This window comes from Trematomus bernacchii, unplaced genomic scaffold (assembly GCF_902827165.1).
Source record: "Trematomus bernacchii unplaced genomic scaffold, fTreBer1.1, whole genome shotgun sequence".
Classification (NCBI taxonomy): Eukaryota; Metazoa; Chordata; class Actinopteri; order Perciformes; family Nototheniidae; genus Trematomus; species Trematomus bernacchii.
Genome location: NW_022987564.1, coordinates 6356797 through 6378000, shown reverse-complemented (window position 1 = coordinate 6378000; position 21204 = coordinate 6356797). Strand labels below are relative to the sequence as shown.

The window sequence follows — 21204 nt, the reverse complement described above, 5'->3', positions numbered from 1 at the left end:
GTATCAGCTTCAGTTCAAAGATCATGGAAAGGAAGGAGGGAAGGAGATAGAAATAGTGTATGGTTAATCGGCAGCATTTATATAGCACTGTTCCACTCTCGTGACCCCTCAAATGACTTTGACATAAGTCAAGCTGAACAGCAGGATACACACATTCATATAGTGCATGCACCTGCTAAGGGAGAACAAGATTCACACTCACACTGATCGCCATGCAATCAGGAGCAATTCAGGGTTCATTATCTTTGTCTCTTAGAGTTCAGGAGAGGCCAACAATGATGGAAATGAAGACTGTCCACACCATCTACGGTTTTGATCACAAATGGAACGATTTCCATTATTATTCTTATCACTCAGTTTGTGCATCTGGCATAGCTTGTGTTTAGCAACTGAGATATGACATCTCATTGAACCAGGTCACTGTTCACCTGTTACTCTGTTAACATGCCTTTGGCCACAAGACACAGATGTACACTTACTGTGTATGAAAGTCCTGTTTGTGATATATGCAACATAATGGTTCACTTTGTTAAGGAAACAATGCAGTATTCATACACTTTGACAGCACATCTCCCCATTAAAGCCAGTCTCCTTAACTGTTGCTGAACAGCAGACAGTGCAGCCTCTAAGTTATAGAAAAGTGCTGAATGTTTCAAATGTAGCTTAGTAGTCATTTAGCATCAGGGTACAAGGCTTTGCTGGTGTAACATTAAGAAAGTCAAAAGAGTCAGTCTGCATTGCAGAATGTTAAGAGGCAAATCATTTCTCTTTATTCTGAGTCTCATTTTAAAGATGCTTTTTGTTAAACCTATTCAGCAATTGTTGGTCAGCAAGATCTCCTAAATCAGAGCTGTGGTCTGTTCCTATTCAGTGCCATAGAAAGGCCTTGTGGCAGTCATTTGACTATTACCCTGTACATTATGCCCACATCAACATACATCTCTGCTCACTGTTATTAGAACATTCGTAGTGTACCATCTTCCTGATTGTATTGTATATACTTTATATTTGTGTTCATGTGCCATGTTCAGAGGTTTAGTAAAGTGCAAGTGCGTTTTCTGAAGGAAACACTTGTGTGCTTTGGAGCTTCATGCTGTAATGTAAAAGTACCTGTTGTGCCTTGTGGCCACTGGAGGGCAGCAGAGGAGCAAGTCAGTGCGACGATCAGTTGTGAATGAAAAGAAACATGAGACACAAAGCAATAAGTCTCTCTGCCTGAAATGAATACATGATGTTTTATACGATATATCCACACAAGCTTATGGTTTTTTCTGCCTAATGTTCATCTTCATTTTGCACAAGCTGGGAATTATTTGTTGTAATGTGGTGGCTCAATGAAATGTTTACAAAGCTTTAGTGTGATGGGCAGCTTGGTCTTCACTTGCTAGAAAGCGTTTTAAAAACAGACCATTATCCCTCCCGACCAACATCTTCTGGAGATTGTAAAGAACATTTGTTTTGGTCTGGCAATGTTTAGCACTGCCAACATTTGATTTAATATAATTTACTCCTTGTCAAAAATGTATAGAAGGTTTAGTGCGACATCTCCAGGTGAGCAGGTAGTCTGTTTTTGCTTATGTTAAGGTGTGGTTGTGTTTAGTGTTGCCAAGTTCAGTTGACCAATCATATATTAGGCCAACAGTGAAAACACCCTCTCTGATGCATATGTGGTAACTGTGGCTGGGGTCACCTTTAAATAGCAGACAACACCAACTCCTGTTGAGGGGATGTAGGAACCTGTGGACCCTCAATCTAAATCTAAAGTTGTTTTGCAGATTGTGGGGCTTCCCTTCACAAGGACAATAACAGAGGCATTCATGACCAAATAGAATGCAGCTTTATTTCACAAATATACATGTTAACATGTCAATGTTCAGCAGGTGTCAATGGGTAAAAGGGTGAACATACTTTACATTATTACATTGTGGGTTTCCCCTCCTCAGATGGGCAGGTCTGGTCCACGAGGTCACAATGCCTGCTAACTGTGAGGGACAAAAATTGAACAAAAGCATGCACTACTCAAAGCACAACTTCTACAAAATGATTACAGTGAGAGTTAGTTTACTCACCCTTTTAAAGTGTCACACGGTGCAGTCCCTACACAAACTGCACAAAAGAAAACAATTGACAGAAAATTCAACAAAAAAAGCACTAGAGAACAGTTATCTTTTAAAAAAACAAACGCAACATAATAGTTGCCAGCTCAAACACCAATTCAATATAACATTAAAAGAGGGTTAAAAACCAGGCTTACACTCACAGACTAATAGATCCTCCTGGCTCAATCCAGGAGGGGAAACGGTCAGCTCTATGGATTAAACACAAAAACAGACTGTTTGATGTTCTTATAAACGAGTCATGTTTATCATAGAACTTGGTTTAATAACCTATTAGTGACGGAGCAACATTATATCCACATGGCTGTTATCATCACAATACACGAACCCCGCCTGTAGATCCCTACCACCGGTACGGTGTCTGCAGAAGGACAACAGAGACCAAATGCGAATACTCTACATCCCCTTTCTTTAGCTCTTCCTACAGTAATGAACAAAACTGTTATACTGAACACATATGACAGAACATACAAAATGCTGCGAATGTACACATTATCAAACTATGTGTGCATTTAGTAACTGATGAACACTACGCAATCTCAAAGAATGAGTGTAGCAATTAACTCAGTAATTACTACAGTAACAAAGTAGATTACTAAAATAGAGTACATTTGCACTGTGAAACAAAACTTTAAGTCTCAATATGGCATTACTGTGTGAACTAACAGTTTAGAGTCATTGTTCTCAGAGTGGTATGCTTGTGCATACATGACAAAGCTTCAGTCTCTGTATTTGGGATTAGGCTTGATAGCACGGCCTGAGCGTGTCCTGTAGACACTCTCGGGAGTGTCTGACAGCAGTTTAGCTGTGGGAACATCAGCCCTCATGTGTTCACTGTTCAGTGATTCCTGTTTGTGTGTGTCACAATCTGTAAACTCAAGTCCTGTGTCTTGATGATCGGTGTCACTTGTAGAGGTGCGTGACGGGACCGGCTCGTCTACAGGCAGAATGTGCCTACGATTCCTTCTGTACAGCTTCCCCTCTGAGTGGACGACGTACGACCGGGGTTCCTTGCAGATCTCTTGAATCATTCCAGTCCTGTTGTAACCTTGTGGGGTCTGCATCCTAACAACCTGTCCTTCCATCAAAGGTTGTAGTGGTCGGCTTGACTTATAGCACTGTTTTTGATACAACCTCTTGTTTAGAAGCTGGGCTTTTACCTCTTGTGGGTGACGCATATCTGGCTCAAGCAGCTTCACCGAGACTGGGAGTGTTGTACGTGTTTGTCTCGACATCAGTCTCTGTGCAGGAGATCCTAATTTTGTGTCACGTGGTACATTCCTGATGTTTAATAGGTTAAGAAAAACATCAGTTCCATCTCTATGAGATTTCTCCATGAGCTGCTTCGCACTGCGCACAGCCCGTTCAGCTAGCCCGTTGGACTGGGGATACTCAGGGCTGCTGGTAATATGAGTGAAGTCCCACTGTGAGGCAAAGTCTTTAAAGCGCTGGCTAGTAAACTGCCTTCCATTGTCTGACGAGTGTGTGAGGTGTTCCATGAACTGAGAAATGTCTTTTCAGCTTTGCAATGACTGTTGCTGCAGTGATATCACGAAGCATGTCTATCTCATACCAGCCTGAGTATGAGTCCACTAGCACTAAGTATTGCTGATTGTGCCACTCAAAGATGTCAGTTGCTACAGTTGACCACGGCAGGTCTGGAACTGGATGCAGATGGAGTGGTTCTTTCTGCTGGTGTGGTTTTGTGCTGTTACACACAGAGCATGACTGTATTTCTGTGTGAATGTTGTCTGTCATATTTGGCCAGAAAACAATGCCACATGCTCTCCGCTTTGTAGCTTCTTCACCAGGATGTCCTCTGTGCATGATGCTGATGTATTCTTTCTGTAGTGACAGAGGAATAACTGCTTTGTGACCCTTCATTATGACTCCATTTTCAACAATCAGTTCGTCTCTGAAAGGAAAATACGGTCTAATGGCATGTGGAAGATTATGCTGTTTAGCGGGCCACCCGTGTCCGACAGTGGTGCTGAGTGTTTGCAGAGTCATGTCTTCAGCGGTGTGCCTCTCTAACTCTTCTAAGCGAGAAGAAGATATGTAGTTAACAGTCATTACGTCGAAGTTGTCCTCTTCTTCAGCTTGCTGAACTGTGGAGCTGCGGGGAGCTCGCGACAAAGTGTCAGCCAGGAACATTTGCTTTCCGCATTTGTACACAAGAGTGATGTCGTACTTTTGTAGTCGTAGCATCATTCTTTGTAGTCTTGCAGGTGCTGTGTGTATGGGCTTTTTTAGTATGGTGACGAGGGGCTGGTGGTCTGTTTCAATAGTGACTGGTTTACCATAGATATAGTCATTGAATTTTGAACATGCAAAGACCACTGCCAACAGCTCTTTTTCGATTTGAGCATATCTGGTTTCCGTTTCAGTTAGCGTACGCGAAGCATACGCTACGGGTTTTCCTTCCTGCAAACACGCTGCACCGAGTCCGTACTGTGAAGCGTCACAGGTAAGTGTCACTGGCTTGTCAACATCATAGTATAGCAACACCGGTGGGCAAGACATGCTTTTCTTTAAATCTTCAAAAGCTTTCTGCTGCTGTTCATGCCATGTCCATTCTGTGTCTTTATGTGTGAGCTGCCGTAGTGGAGCTGACAGCTGGCTGAAGTTTGGTATGAACTTTCCAAGGTAGTTGACCATCCCCAGAAATCTTTGTAAGGCTGGGACGTCTGCTGGCACTGGCATCTCACCAATAGCACTTGTTTTGGAAGGATCTGCTTTGAGTCCTTCACTGGTGAAAACATGGCCGACATAGCCGACTTGGCTTAGCCTGAACTTGCACTTGAGGGGGTTAAGCCTTAAATTAACCTCCCTGACCCTGTTAAGCACTTTTCTCAGGTTGGCGTCGTGCTCTGCAACATCTTTACCTGCAATAATGATATCATCAACGATGATTTCACAAGGGTATCCAGCGAAGATCTGTTCCATGGAGCGCTGGAACACCTCGCTGGCAGAATTGATTCCAAATGGCATTCTTAGAAATCTGTAACGACCAAAAGGGGAGCTGAAAGTGGTTAACATGGAAGACTTATGGTCGAGTGGAACCTGCCAAAAGAATCTCTTTGCATCCAATACAGAAAACATAGTTGCTTTTGACATGTGTGTAGCGACTTCTTCCACAGTACGCATAGGATGGTGTGGTCTTTTCAGAGCAGTGTTCAAGTCTCTTGGATTAATGCATATCCTGATTTCTTGTTTGTCCTTTTTGTTAGTGGCTACCATAGAGGACACCCAATCAGTGGGCTCTGAGACAGGAATAATGACGCCCAGTTCCTGCATCTTGTCGAGTTCAGCTTTGACTCTGTCTTTCATAGCCAAAGGTATGCGATGTGCAGGACGAACTACTGGTTTTATATCCGGGTCGAGAGTCATGGAGTACGTCACAGGTAGCTTTCCAAGCTCATCAGAGAAGAGATCGCTGTATTCTGTTTGGATCTCAACTGAAAAATCATCGTCAGTGGGGCTTAATTGATGAACTGCTTCACTGAATGAAACTAGTCCCATCTGTCTGCACGCTCGTAGCCCAAGCAGTGGCAGGACATCCTCTTCTACAATGTAGAATGGTAGTGTGTGGACTTTTCCCACTAGGTGGCACTGCAGTCTGACTACGCCTGCAGTTTTGATTTTGCTTCCACCATATGCAACAAGATTAGTGGATTTAAAAACACGTCTGTATTTGTTCATCTCCTTTTATCACATTAATGATATTTTTGACAGAAAATTGCACTTCGCACCAGTGTCTACTTTCATCTCAACTATATTGTCATTGATGTGCACAGTGACAAAAGCCTCATCATTTTTTTCTATCTGTGCATCAGTTGCATCAACACTTACTTGCAGTGTTACGCCGTCAACATAGAATGTTTCATCTGTAGTTGTATCAGCTTGATCAGGTTCTAGTTGATGAACTATCCTCCTGGGCCCTTGCTTGTTATATGTTTGTTGTATGGACTTGCAACACTTTTTGAAATGATTCCACTTTTTGCAGGTATGACACTGTTGACCATTAGCTGGACAGTTGTCCCTCTTTGCTGCATGACTACCTCCACAGTTGTAGCAGTTGGAAATACAGCTAAATCCATGTGTATCTGCCTGAGGTTTCCTTTTGTCGTCGTATTTTCGTGTTCCTCTCTGGTAAGTCTGAACTGAATCCACGTTTGTGGCAGAGTGCTGTGGCACAGCTAGCGTTTTATTGTGCTCTTCAGTCATCTCATGGATCTGACATATGTTAACAGCTTTGATTAGTGTTAAATCACAGTCTCTCAGGAGCACTTTCCTTAAGTTGTCATTACTGATACCACAGACCAGTCTATCTCTGATTAGTTCGGAATCCATCCGCCATGTTAGCTTAGCTGCATGCGTCGTGGAGCAGGCTTAGTTGTCCTCGCAAACGTCACCTAGACGTGAAAAATCAGCCGAAAAAAAAAAACTCCGGAGACTTGACTTCTGACACCATGTTTGATGTTCTTATAAACGAGTCATGTTTATCATAGAACTTGGTTTAATAACCTATTAGTGACGGAGCAACATTATATCCACATGGCTGTTATCACAATACACGAACCCCGCCTGTAGATGCCTACCACCGGTACGGTGTCTGCAGAAGGACAACAGAGACCAAATGCGAATACTCTACACAGACGTTATATATAATAATAAAAGCTATAATAAAATAAAGTTAACAAACGTCCATTGCCAGTTTCCCGGGTTGCTTGGCTGGTTATGAGCACTTCTACACTCTGCAAAACACGTACAAGTTGCTTAAAAACGATTAAAACGTTTAGTAAAACACCACATTGCTTGCAACAGACCAGGTCTCGTGCTTTGAATGTCAGAAGAGTTTCCCTCCATGATGGGAAAACGTATCTTGCCCTCGCCCTAATAAAATCCAAACTGAACTGAGACACTTCCATAGGTTAATTTAAAAGACCATAACACCACCTTAAACCCGCGAGTCCTACCTTGAGCGAGATAACGGTGAGCGTACAGCCAGCAAAGAGAGAAAGGTTTTCTGAAACTGCCGGCAAAACTTTTATAACTTACATTTTACCGGGCACCGGTCATGTGATCACGTCACGTGACATTGACGTCACAGTCCCACACATATAAAGAAGCAGCCTGTCACTTGAAGCTTCACAATCTCCATCCTCTCCAACGGTTCAGTGCAACTTTAACAGACAGAGACGGTGACATCATCATGCTGGTTTTCCTCTTCCTGTTGGGCCTGGCTCTGGGTGATGTTTCTTCTTCAGATGAACCTCTAATGGAGCTACAGCAAGACACCTGTCCTTCCTTCTGGTTCTCCTTCAACGGCCGCTGCTACAAGTACTTCAACACAGAGACGACCTGGGCTGATGCAGAGCTCTACTGTGTGTCCCAGGGAGGCAACCTGGTGTCTATCCACAGTAGAGAGGAACAGGATTTTGTCAAACTCCTGATCAAAAAATCTGACCCTGCTGAGGGATATACATGGATCGGACTCGGTGACATCTACGAAGAAGGAAGATGGATGTGGTCTGATGGGTGTGCAGCCAAGTATTTCTTTTGGTATAAAGGAGAACCAAACAACAGCGGACTAGGTGAAGACTGTGTACTCAACAACTGGTGGGAGAAGTGGAATGATGCGCCTTGTTCAACATTTTTTCCCTCAGTTTGTGCATCTCGCACAACTTGTCCTTAGCAGCTGAGATGTTACGTGTTCACCTGTTTTGTTAACATGATAACAATAAAGACACAGATGTAAAATTATGTGTGTGAACAGAAGTCCTTTTGTCTAACCTTTTATTTTCATGAATGTTACATTCACACTGGTCACTCCAGGGGTTAATTAAAGGAATTATTTCTACACCTTTTTTTTAAAATATCAAAACATTTAGTAAATATTGATGCATTATTACAATTTGATCCACAGACTTGAGCCGTTGCTTATTATTCCTGGTATTATACTTTGTTTGAACCACACACGGTTGTATATCATTCAATGATCACATGGATGTGGTCAGGTATTTACGGCACCTGGTGTGTGGATGACCAACGGGCTGAACTTGCTCTGTTGACCGTATAGTCCTGCTTTGGTTATTGTTTGTCTTTTGTTCAATAAACATTATGTTTTTGTACAGATTTTATTTAGGAATGCTTCAAAGTGATGAGCCTAGTCTTGGCCTCTTAGGGACATGATTTATTGGGAAAAGTACCATCACTAATGTTCTGGTTATGGGAACAACAGGTGTTTAATGGACAGGGACACTACTTATGTTTATCTTTCACATCGACGTAAACGTACAAACCTAAAATGTACTCGACAGTAGGCCTACTATTTTCTGATAAAGACATTCATCCTCTGTGTAACGAAAGGAGGGCTTGAGTTATCAGATATAGTAAAGATTACAGAGTATAGTGTGTGTGTGTGTATATATATATATATATATATAGCACTCTATTCAATATAGAGTATATTCAGGCAGGGCGTGAAACTCAAAGTGGCAGCATGGTGAATGGTTACAGACATGTTTATCATCACCTGTGTCTCAGATTTCAATGCAATTCATATAAAATGATTTGTTTTTGTTGGGAAACAAAAACAAATATTAAAACAAACCATTGGTTGATCATTTTTTTTTTAAAGTCAAACTTCTTTTTTCCTTTGTTATTTGATTGAAGAGTTACTGGAAAATAACCGGGTGCAATAAAAGTGCCCGCAATCCTTCTGTGTATTGTTGACTAATGCGGACCACACCCTGGACAACAGTATTCCAAGTTTAAACTCTCAAAATAACCCAAAACTAGAGTATCAGCTTCAGTTAAGAGATCATGGGCCTTTCGTTGTGGTAGACATCTTATATTGAGAGAGGAACAGGAAAAAAGGTTGGAAGGAGATAGAAATAGAGACTAAGTGTAAATGGTAAATTGGCAGCATTTATATAGCACTTTTCCTCTCTTGCGACCCCAGAAAGCACTTTTACATAAGTCAAGTTGAACAACAGCACAGACTCATATAGTGCCACCTGCTAAGGTGGAACAAGATTAACACATACTCACACACTGTTGGCCATGCAATCGGGAGCAATTTAGGGTTAATTATTTGTCCCATTGACATGTTGACTGCAGGGGCTGCAGGTTGAACCACTGATTGGTAAAACCACTCTCTTCTGAGCCATAAACTTAAAGCCAAAAGAGGCAGAACATGTTTGCAGTGTGTCAACAGCTGCTTCTGTCTCATCCACACTGATTCCAGCTGGCATGTAGCCGCTAACCCCTATCATTTTGCATTCATCCTGATGAGTATTTTACCCATCAGGCTTCTGACATCTAAACAGCAGTGGAGGATAATTATGATGTGAAACAAACAGGAAAAAAAGGCCTGGTGTGATGCAGGTGCTGTGTAATTGCCCTTGGAAATTGATACAAATATTAAGTAGCTGGGTCATATCCAGGCTTTTAAGAAATACTCAGGTCAAGTCCCCCGTCATCTAGTTAATATTGTTTATACGTTTACATTTTCTTTCTGGTCACGTCAAAGTACTGCGCTGGCTGACAGGGGAAAACGCCCGAACGTCAATGAGCGCTTCAGTCCCAGCTGTGTGCATCACGTTTTACGGCCCGTCCGCACAACGGCGTGCGTTTAAGCTTGGCGGTGAGCGTGTCTGAAGCTTGGGGAGTTCTCGCGACCAACAACCAATCACATGAATCTCCCGCCCCCCCCGACATACAGTTTACGAAGTAAACTGGATATAAACTCCCCAAACAGGCGAAAACCTACCAGTTTCACCCACTGTCTCTGCCACCTCCCTCCATGCCTGGCTCCTCCGGTTTGTATCCCGGTAGGTAAATAAGGACTGGTCGTAAAGCACCGGGTGATTCCCTACCGTTATAATTAATTTCTCCTAAATGTTTTGGAATATGAGGAAATGTCTCTCCCAGCATACACGTGGTTTGATTAGCTAGCGCTTGTACTGGCAGATTTACATAAACGGGATTTGATTGGCTGACGCTTCCACCGAAGCTTCAAAAGCTTCAAAAGTTGAACATTGCTCAACTTTTTGCAGCGAGCAACGCGAGCAAATCTACGCTTCGCTCCCACAATGCAGTTCGGCGAAGCTTGACGTCACCCCATTCAAAGTGAATGGGCAGAAGCGTTGAAGCTTCATCGCACGCCGCTGTGTGGACGGGCCGTTAGCGTAGATTTGCTCGCGTTGATCGCGACGAAAGTTGAGCAATGTTCAACTTTTGAAGCTTCGGCGGAAGCGTCAGCCAATCAAATCATATGCCAGTACAAGCTCTAGCCAATCAAACCGCGTGCTTGTGTGTCCGGGGCGGGAGATTCATGTGATTGGTTGTTGGTCGAGTTTCAGCCCCCCCCCGCCGGCAAGCGACAACGCACGCCGCCGTGTGGACGGGCCGTTAGTGTCCCTTTCCGTTTTGAGCTTCTTGCAGCATTTTTTTATTTGCTGTGATTTGTATTTGTAGCGTTTTTGTCTATGCAGCGCTTTTAGTAAACCCTGCGCATGTTTCGTCAAGTTGGTGAATGCTCTTTAAATTATGTGCATGCGTTATAAAGTTGGTGTCGTTTTTTCTTCATTTGCATGTGTTTTGTCACATTTGTGTTTTTATATTTGAATAGTAGTTGGTGGTTTTTTTAAGAGTATATTCGGACAAACAGTGCCTTTATTGTTTTTGTCAGAATTTAAATTGGTAGACAGAAGGGATGACATGCAGCTATGTGAAGTAGGCTATCATAAGTAGAAACATTCATAAAGCTGCAGAATAAACCCTAATTGTTTATTGTTATATTATATTACGAAGCCTATCCTGTTGCTATTTTGAACATTTCATTGACTAAACTGAGAAAAATAATTGATTGATAATAAACAATAAAAATTATTGATAATTAAACTCTTAAAAACTAAATAAAACACAGTATTTTCACGATTTTAAAACCCGAATGAATTGCAAAACAAAAAAAAACATTTGCAATGTGATTAATAACTTCAAACTATTAATATGTAAATGTGAAGGTGTATTATTAGGTAAAAGGGAGGGGTGTGGCGCTGATCTTCGAATCAGAGGATACCAAGTTCGAGTCCCACTGCAGTCAGCATGTCGTTGTGTCCCTGGGCAAGACACTTCACCCCAAATTGCTCCTGTGGGGATTGCCCACAGTATTGAGTATGTAAGTTGCTTTGGATATAAGCGTCTAACAAGTAACATGTAATGTAATGTAAATATACACAAAATAAGATTTTTGAACAACACATTTGAGGGACGAGACAATACAAAAATTCAAATAATAACATTTACAAATATTTAGATTTGGTTCTACGTTTTTATAAGAAGTCAAGTGTGTTTTTAAATTGGTATCTTGAAACATTTAAAAGGAGGGTTTTGTAAAACCCATGGATGTAAAGGGATCTAGGGCATGTTCTCCTTGATTAACACGCCCATATGCCGTTTTCGCGCGAAAGGACGGACTGCACCATTATGAGGTTCGGGGGTGATACAAAATAAAGAGACTACTTAACATACAGTTACATCTTCATCGAAAACCAAAAGAGAGCAAAAACCTTTCAGTAATACAGAGAGCTAAGTGGAGTCTCACTTGTTATAATTATTCGAATGACCTCAAAACTAACGTATAAGCAGGGCAATAACAAAGCCCCTACTTTTGTATTGAAAGGAATTCACCAGCGGTTAATTTTTAAACCCTCCTTACCCATTTGCTTTTCATGTTACAAGACAAAAGTTTCTGTTGGACTGAAATTAGCCTTACACTGAAATAAAAATGACCCTCACATCAAAGGTAAGTGGCATAGCACTTCGTGTCAATCTAACTATTCCCCCCGTTATATTGCGTGGTTAAGAAAAGTCACAAGTACTCAAACTATACACCATTGTTAACGCTGTCGGTTCACCTGGCCTGAGTATGCCCCATTTTTAAAAAGAAACGTACTTTTATCTTCTGAAAAAGGGTGTTTTTCGGCTGAAGTTAGTTCTGTTCTGTAACCCTGACATGCTGCCGTTATGTTTTGTGTAAAAGTCTATTTCCAAACCCTGTATTGTATTTGTTTTTTACCTGGTTTGACCAGCAGCTAGCTTACACGTGAGTTTCATCACATAAATGTTCATGTTTACATTTTGGCAGTGATTTAAAGTTACTAAGAGTACTGTGCTTAAGTACAATTTTGAAGGACTTGTACTTGAGTATTCCAATTCACAAGCTACTCTGCAGCAAACAAAGTAAATACAATAATGATTATAATTAGAACGTGTCATTTATATTTCACTCGGACATGGGCCAATCTGCATAACACCTACCTGTTGGTACTTTCGGTATATTTTGATGCCAATACGTTTGTGCTTTTACTTTACTAAGTAAGATTTTGGAAGCAGGACTTGTAACAGAGTATCCCTGCTCTCTGGTAGGTACCTAAACACACACTCTGAGTACTTCTTCCACCTGCCTGCATTTTGGCTGAATATATGTACAGTTAGCTGATGCTCAAAGTAAAGGTAATTGTATCAAGGAGATGAGTCTCGTCTTTTAAGGTCAGAGGTCAACATTTCTTAGACTAGAGAGGACAGTTCACAAGTGGGAGCTGGGACATAAACAAATAGATCAGACAAGGCCTTAACTCTGTTTTACACTTGAACAACAGTCTCACATGTACATATTTATCAAAGATTCCAAGCTTTACAAGTCAGTCTTTACCTAGTAAAATGCTTGCACAATGTAATTATAAGAGCCCACAAAAGAACATGTTAACACTTGACGCTGGTATTGTTTTGGGTCCTGGACCTCTTTACCAGTTAAAAAACAACCAGTTTACATATCAGCTAGATACGTCATGAGTCTTGACTTTACCTAAATGTAAGGAAATGCTTATAAAGGTGATTTTTGAATTACATGTTCACAAAGCCAGCTACTGAAAAATATTACATTACTTATTTTCTGGATCTTAGACTTTGGCTGTAAAATCTTTTGAATGCATAAGATCTTTATATAGTCTATAACTTTGATGTGGAAAGTATCATAGATAGATATTTATACCTGTACACAAATACTTACTTTTGAAATGAAATAATCATGCTGTGGTGTATTTTCCATTATTTGATACCTTCATCAAGTTTGCCTGTCCAAATATAGAAAGGTTACAGCAACAAAAAAACGTTTTTTTTTCATGTTGAGTTTTAAAAAGGTCAGAAGAAAAAAAAGAAATTGTAATTAATATTTATTTAATAAACGCACAGCATGGGGGTTCTGTTGAACAATGAGGAAGTAAAGCCAATCCCCGGAAAGTACAAGTTAAGTGTTTGTTTCCTTTGCACTTCACTTTGTCATTGGACATACATTGAGAAGCTGCACGGGTTGGATGTGATAAGGACGTTTCTTGGGTTAAGTTTAACATCTGCCAATGTCAAATCATGAAAACGGCTTCATAGTTTTCACAGTGCCACAGCTGAACTTCTCCATTGTTCCTTCCCACCGCTCCTTCCCACCGCAGACAGTTCAGTAATCATGGATGTACACTGTTGGAACGGTGCTCCCTCTTGTGTAAAGTTTGAAACTGTATCTGAGAAGTTGCAAGTTACAGTTTTCCTCTCAAGAACCATAATGAGTGTGTAGTTACAACACCTAAAGCATTGCGTGTATCTTTACGTTCTAACACATGCATTGAGTGCTGTTTCTTCACCATAAAACATTTACAAAGCAGAGTTTTTGGAATCTGATGGAAGCTTGCATTTTTCTTCATCCATGTGTTTTAAGTTATGGTATTTTAATTGACAAACAAAAGACTGCAAACAAGTTAGTTATACATTTTAAAATGACAAACCTGTATAGAATGTACATACACACACATGCATACAAACAATAAGATAAATACATAAAATCTAAAGTATAAATCCTAACCAAGGTGGAAAGCTACCTTACAAGGTGATCTTTTTCTTATTCTGATAGCGTAACGCCTGTGTCCCTTGTCTTGTGTGTGCACACTGGACCCAAACAAAACAGGGAGCTACTATAAAAATCAGCTCCTTGGCCTTACTGGATGTCAAAAACTCTACACCATCTAAACTTGGTTTAATATGATGCTTGGTTTGTCTGCCAACAGGCTCCATGCTTCAAATCCAAGTTCATCACTGCTGAGCTGGCTCTCCTGTTCAGCCAGTCAGACAGTGAGGAGGAGTTTGAAGGTTTTAGCGAGGATGAAGAAGAGCAGGACAGAGGAACTTTTAACAAACGGCTAAAGAACAAGGTAGGAATTGCATATTGTTGGCTGTTTTTTGTTTTGGGGGGGGAAAAATGTACGATACTTCAGCCAAAGCACCAGGCTAAATGTTGTCTCTGGTTTCTCTAGATGGTGGACTCAGAAGAGGACAGCGAAGTGGACACAGGCTTCTACTCAGATGACGACGAGGCCCGCCCTCCAAAGAGGAATAGTCTTTTGGTAGCCTTGAGGTGTGTGCCTCTTGTTGTTGTTACCACTTCCACTAACAATGAGCTTATTTGGTCTATTTGTGTCACATATGAGGCCTTAAATCCTGTTTAGGTAGAAATATTCCCTGTTTTGTCTGTCTGACTGTTTGTCTGACTGCCTTTTTGTTTTTGTTTGTTTTGTTTTTACTCTTGTTTTTCTTTGTAAAGCGACCTTGGGTCCCATGAAAGGCGCTATATAAATCCAAGCTATTATTATTATTATTAATATTTGTGATTTTGATGAAAAAAGTGAATTGGCCATAGTCAGATTATTGCTGTCTTCCATTTGATTTGTTCTAATACACAAGATGGTTATTCCTGCATTTTACTCGCACCATTTTGTCACTTGTACTTTTTATTGCACTATTTTATTTCTTAATTTCTTGAATTATTTGTATGTCTTTAAAGGTCCCATGTCATGCTTTTCTGGTTATTACCCGTCCCCTTGTGTGTTATGTAGGTTTTTATGCATGTAAACGGTCTGCAGAGTCAAAAACCCTCAAAGTACACCCTGTAGCGAGTAAAACTCTAACACAGAAAAGACCTGTGTATGCTGCCCCAGAACGCCTCGTTTGTTTGTTCCGGGAACCGCATGACGTCATGCGGTTCCCGGAACCAAGATGGACCAATCCGCGGAGCTCCTCACACACCAGGATCCCTTGGCGTCACTATCAAACGCAGTGAGGGGACCTCCTTTAGCGTACATTTTCAACTAACAGGGAGTCCCATTGACTTGCATAGAGCTCCCTGGTTGGTAATAGACGAGTTGGGATCGCACAGAAATGCTCGCCGCAGACCCATTCTCACAGCGTTTATAAACCTTTTTCTTACTCAATATCAAGCCACACTTATTGTTTTTACTTCGGCTGTGAGAGTTTGTGTGTGCTCAGGATGAGTTTTGCGCTGTCTTGCTGTATCGCCGACCCGGAAACCACACCAGTAAGCCAGCTCACTGAGCAGCGAGCCTCGCAACGTCCCGACCAATCAGAGCACACTGGGCTCACAGTGAGGGGGGGGCAGGAGCTCCAACAAGCTGTTTAGGACAGAGAGTGAATACCGGTGAATACACATACTTTACAGAGATGCTGTATGAGAAACCAATGTGAGTTTGGAAAATTGCACAATATAAATCTATTTTAGTAGACCTCAACAATGGAATTATGATCAGTAGAAATGGCCATGACATGGGACCTTTAAGTATGTTTAACGTTGCACTGTTGTAGGAAGCTGCGACTGAAGATTTTAATTGCAGACAACTGTGTTGTAGCTGTGCATGTGACAACCTTAGGAATACACAGGCCTGATTCGTGACAATTCCATTGATCCTTCATTTAAAACTTGTTCTCCAGGTTTCCTGTCAAAAGACGATCCACCCCAAAAATGGAACCACAAGAGAAAAGTGTCAACAAGCCAGTCAAAGAAACTCCTTCTTCACAGAGAGCCAGAGGAAGCCAGAGGATGACACTGAGGCAGCAGCTGCAGAGTGAGAAAGAGGAGGAGAGGGAGGAGGAGGGGGAAGCCGAAGAGGAGGTCCTGTCTCAGAGCCTACAAAAAAGAAACAAGAACATCCAGGAAAACAAAGCCATGGTAATTAAGCCTTTGTTTGATCCATATTCTAACACACTTTGTTACATCTCCTTTACCTGTGATCTTCTCTGTGGTTGTGTTCAGCTGGCTAAGCTGTTTGCTGACCTCAGCACCATGGCTGACCTGACTCCTCCCACCACCCCTCATGTAAGTATACGCACAAACAATAAAAGATTATTGATCATCAGTATCGTTGTACTAATAAACATTAAATAAACAACCATACTTTTATATGTAAACATAGAAATCTTTGTTGTCTTGTTAACATCCTTACAAGGATTATTGGATAGCATATCGCTGTTGTTCCTATGTAGTTTACATGCAATTAGCCCAAAATGGATATGGACACAGCAGTCAGTAATGTAAAAATACACAAAACTCAACAATGAAATATACACCAAGCAACGCAAGACACAAACCAAGGCCAGTTTAAAATAACCTATTATTTTTTTGGTTTCACTTTACAGGTTTTCCCCCTTTTTACCGTGAGATATTACAAAAAAAGTAATTGCAACAGCTCCAAAATTAACTTTGTTTGCGATCAAGGAGAACTAATTGCATGGCTGTTATAACTAGAAATGGACTAATATTGACAACTTGGGGCCAGTGTCCGTATAGCGCCTTTTTGAAATTGAAATGAATTGAAAAAAGACACTGGCGCTCAGAGAAGGGGTCAAATGTGGAAACAGGCCCTTATTGGTTAAATTGTATTCAATAGAGTGCCACAGTGACGCGTCCTAAAACCCGGAAGTAAGTTAGCATTTTACCACTTCCGGTTCCTTCACCAAAAAGCAATGCAATTTCTCCATAGGATTTTGGAAAATAGCTGGAAATAAGGTCTGTGGTTGACACACATTGAAGAGACAGATCACGTTTTGTTCTACGACATTAAATGCATCAGCAGTGATCCTGCTGGTGATTTTTGAAGAGTTTGTGTGTCTGGAAAACGATGGTTGTTACCAAGTGGCTGAATAGGACTACAGAAGTTGTCGAGGCCGTTGTACGTCATTACGCCGCTAAGTTTGTTTTTCCCTGTGTTCTGCTTGAAAGCAAGTACCTGCCTCCTTCAAACTGTTAAAAAAAACGCTTCAACTTGTACCATTTAGAATCTGTATTTTTGAATATGGATCTTAAGTTGGCGTGACGTTAAAGCAGCGACCCTGCTGTAGTTCGTTTATAGCATAACGTTAGCATTTTGCTTCTGGCGATTAGATTTACGATTTTAGAAAATTATAAAAGTAGGGTAGACATGTGGAGATTATCCGACTGAACAAAACGTGATCCGTCTCTTAAATGTGTGTCAACCACCGACCTTATTTCCAGCTATTTTCCCAAATCCTATGGAGAAATTGCATTGGTTTTTTGTCGAAGGAACCGGAAGGAGTTTACTTCCAGGTTTTAGGACGCGTCACTGTGGCACTCTATAAAGATACTCTTATTTACCTTTTCGAAGCAAAGCTGCATGATTAACAGTTGCTGAAACTAAGGAGTGCTGTGGAAACAGATCAGATTAACTTTTCTGAGGTTGCCTCAATGAAGCATGGTACAAACCTCAAGTTATTATTTTTTTATAAACCCTGTGTTTGTTTTGTCTCTGCAGAAGAAGAAACACGCGCCAGAGAAAGCAACACCCAGGAAACGCAAGTTTGAACCAGAGATGGGCTCAGAAAGGAGGAACCCGTCCCGCAAGGCTCGTCCCCGTGAGAACTTTGCAGTAGAGGAGAAGAGCGAGCCGCTCACCAGCAGAAGCCCCAGGACGATAGACCTCAGGAGACTGGTGGAGGTACTTTATTTAGGGGGTTACATTTAAAGATATGTTGCAGCACACACATTTTCAACAACATCTACAGAATACACCCAGCTTTAATGTATGCATAATGCAATGAAGTTCATAACAAAAGGGACCTTGCTTGATTTGGGAGTTCTCCATTTAGGAATTGCTTCATTATGTCATCCATAATGTAATTAGATTGTATACAGTAGATGCATGGGTTGTATATTTATAAACGGGCAATCAACTTGTGTTTTATGTTATATTACATTACATTACGTTTCATTTAGCTGATGCTTTTATCCAAAGCGACTTACAATTACCAATTACAGGGACATTCTCCCTGGAGTAACTGAGGGCTAAGTGCCTTACTCAAGGGCACATAGTGGTGATGTTCCATGCGGGATCCTTCCGATCTTCAGCCCACCTCACTATCCATTCGACCACCACTACCCCCCGTAGTATATATATTTCATATAAAAGATTAATAAAAAATAAAAAGACTGTTATTACATTTGGAGAGAAATAAGTGCACTAAAAAAACCACTAATACAATCCCCAGTTAGTTGTCTAGTCAACTTAAGTCTATAGAGTAAATGTCTAAAAATGAAATTGTAACTTAAAAGGGAGGGAACATTTGAATTATTTTTAATTTGCAATCTGCCGGTCCTGATTGGTCAGGTGGACGAGGAATATGTCGGTGAGAAAAAGAAAAGGAGGAAGAGCCAGAGCTCCAGGAAGAGCCAGTATGACGTGAGGTCAGTGGAGGATATCACCAAAGAAGACCTGGACAACATAGCATACCGCAGCAAAGACAAGATCTGGGACAAGGAGAATGTGAGGCACATCCGGCTTTCCCTAATCAGTGGTCTTGGCAAAAAACTACACTGTCAGGTTTCTTGGGTTAGTGCGGTTTTTCACTGTGTGTGTGTGTGTGTGTGTGTGTGTGTTCTTCAGGGCAGCTCGTGTCACCAGTGCAGACAGAAGACTCTGGACACCAAGACAGTGTGTCGCAGTGGTTTCTGCGTAGGGGCCAAAGGTCAGTTCTGTGGGCCGTGCCTGAAGAACCGATACGGGGAGGATGTATGCGATGTGCTGCTCGACCCGGTCAGTGCTAATGCACGTCATCTGTAATTCACTTTTTATTAATTGGGATTATTTTATCTTGAGATGAGTGTGGGGTCTTTTGGGACAAACTCACATCTGTCAAATCTGTGGCTGAAATGTTTATGTCACGAAACATTGTGAGTTACAGATTAAGAACCAATTTGTCTTGTATTTTATTCTTTTCAGTTTGTTTGGAAGCTATCGCAAAGTCTTATTGAAAGGATAATTAATGCAAACAGGAAAAATAGGAGTGCTATCATACACAAGCTTTTATAAGATGTCATGCTTTCAAGTGTTTCAAAGATTTCTGTCCCTAAACAATCTATATTAATGTATATATTTCACACATGAATATTAATATTTTGCGATGTTTGTGAGTTCTTTCTTATAGATTTTTCAAATACAGAAATGTCAAATTACAGCTTTTAAATAGAGTATCCAAAGGGCTTTTGGATGAAGACATTTTCGTAGAAGAAATGCTGGTTTCAGCTTACATTTCTCGTGACAGCCGTTTGTGAGCATTTGACAGCAAAGACCGTCTAAAGAAAAATAAGATATCCCACAGATGTACCTACAAACCCCAGCATTGCTTCACTTGTGTAGAGGAGTAACTACATGTGTTGGTCACCCATAATATATATTTTTCTCTCTAGACGTGGTCGTGTCCCATCTGCCGAGACATGTGTAACTGCAGTCTGTGTCGTAAGAAGGATGGCCGCTGTGCGACCGGCATCCTGGTGGGATTGGCCCGCTACAACGGCCACGACAATGTCCACAAGTATCTGGAGAGGTACGAAACCTCATTCTCACTGAACTGTTTACTGTTACAGACCTGACTGGGGTCTCCCTGAAACAGCCATGATGTGCACATTTTAGCAATTTAATTAAGAACAGTAAGTGTAATATCCCTGTTGGGTAATGTCTGTGCTAATGCATTGAGCATGAACTAGAGGTGCAGCTTGTCTTATTTTTATATATTGAAATGTATCTTTGGGGAGCATGTTGGACAAACTAATTCATGTTTTCATATTTTATAGAATGATTAGTTTACAATGGAAGAAGGAAGAAAGGGCTCTGATGGCTCTTTAAGGTGCTTTCAAGAAGGGAGTGTGAAAGTACAAAAACCTAGGGCTGCTCAATTAATCGTATTTTAATCGCAATTACGATTTTGGCTTGCAACGATTATGAAAACAACATAATCGAAATAAAACGATTTTTAATTTTTTTAAAAATTTTTCAGTTGAATTATACTTAAAGTTCAGGGTAATCAACTGTTAAAAACATACTGTTCACATTTTATTTTTTCAATAAATGGATGTTTTCAAAGTAAATAATCGTTTTTAATAATCGTGATATCAATTATTGACCTAAATAATCGAGATTATGATTTTTGCCATAATCGAGCAGCCCTACAACAACCTACAGATCGGTCAGTTAGATTGCATATATGTTCATAAAATACATGAAGTGTTTTTTTTCATTTCTGTCTGCCCCTCTTTGTATTAAGAAATATTGAAAACATTGCTGACAGACAAGAATGGAATAATCTTCAGTTGCAGGCCTTACCGCAGTTTGAACTCATGTCTTGTTTTGTCTCCTTCGCAGTATTCAGAAGGATCTGAAGTAAAGTCCAGAGAGATCGGAGAAGAGAAGCTGCGCAGTTTCGTAGAACTCATTTCAATGCACATTTTTTTATTTAGATTTCATCTAAATAGAGAAGCAAAAACGTTTAAGTCAAGGCACATACACTGTCTATATGTTTTATATGTCCTCATTAAGGCCTGTTTCTGCTGTTCTGAAAGCCAGTTCTCAGGTTTGAATTGCATATTTTCATTTGATTAGTTCTATTGTTGATGTTCACTAGTAAATATCTTAGATATGGTTATTTTGTCAGTTTTTTAAAGATGCAAAATGAACCTTTTACTGTATATACCAACTTATTTTCTAAAAGTTTTCACTACCGTATTTGTGTCCGTTCAGTCTACTGTACATTTTAATAAAGTTAAAAAAAATGTAAATTATTTTCTAATTGAATATGATCATTTATCGTCTTCAATGGAATCATATTGTAACAAAATAATAAATAGCATATCTTGATACACAATTTAGCCATTTAAATGAATAATAGCAAA

The 21204-nt window shown here is 40.6% G+C and overlaps 2 protein-coding genes across 2 annotated transcripts; both read left to right on the top strand.

Annotated features, from left to right (window-relative positions):
* Positions 1–7274: 7274 nt before the first annotated feature.
* Positions 7275–7883, top strand: LOC117477897 (lactose-binding lectin l-2-like). Its single transcript, XM_034124697.1, has one exon. It carries the CDS (start codon positions 7333–7335, stop codon positions 7813–7815), a length of 483 nt encoding a protein of 160 aa, XP_033980588.1. The 5' UTR covers positions 7275–7332; the 3' UTR covers positions 7816–7883.
* A 3936-nt stretch (positions 7884–11819) lies between these two features.
* Positions 11820–21074, top strand: cdca7b (cell division cycle associated 7b). The gene is made up of 10 exons (XM_034125046.1): positions 11820–11931; positions 14243–14386; positions 14489–14589; positions 15957–16194; positions 16279–16341; positions 17795–17977; positions 18647–18802; positions 18923–19072; positions 19726–19862; positions 20678–21074. Exons 1-10 carry the CDS (start codon positions 11914–11916, stop codon positions 20697–20699), a joined length of 1212 nt encoding a protein of 403 aa, XP_033980937.1. The 5' UTR covers positions 11820–11913; the 3' UTR covers positions 20700–21074.
* The last annotated feature ends 130 nt before the right edge of the window (positions 21075–21204 follow it).

Bases quoted from the DNA above. Each gene is read 5' to 3' on its own strand.
- LOC117477897 (XM_034124697.1), top strand. From the start codon at position 7,333: ATGCTGGTTTTCCTCTTCCTGTTGGGCCTGGCTCTGGGTGATGTTTCT.
- cdca7b (XM_034125046.1), top strand. The intron at 16,342-17,794 runs GTAAGTATACGC...TTGTCTCTGCAG, and splicing joins CTCCTCCCACCACCCCTCAT to AAGAAGAAACACGCGCCAGA. The intron at 17,978-18,646 runs GTACTTTATTTA...CTGATTGGTCAG, and splicing joins ACCTCAGGAGACTGGTGGAG to GTGGACGAGGAATATGTCGG.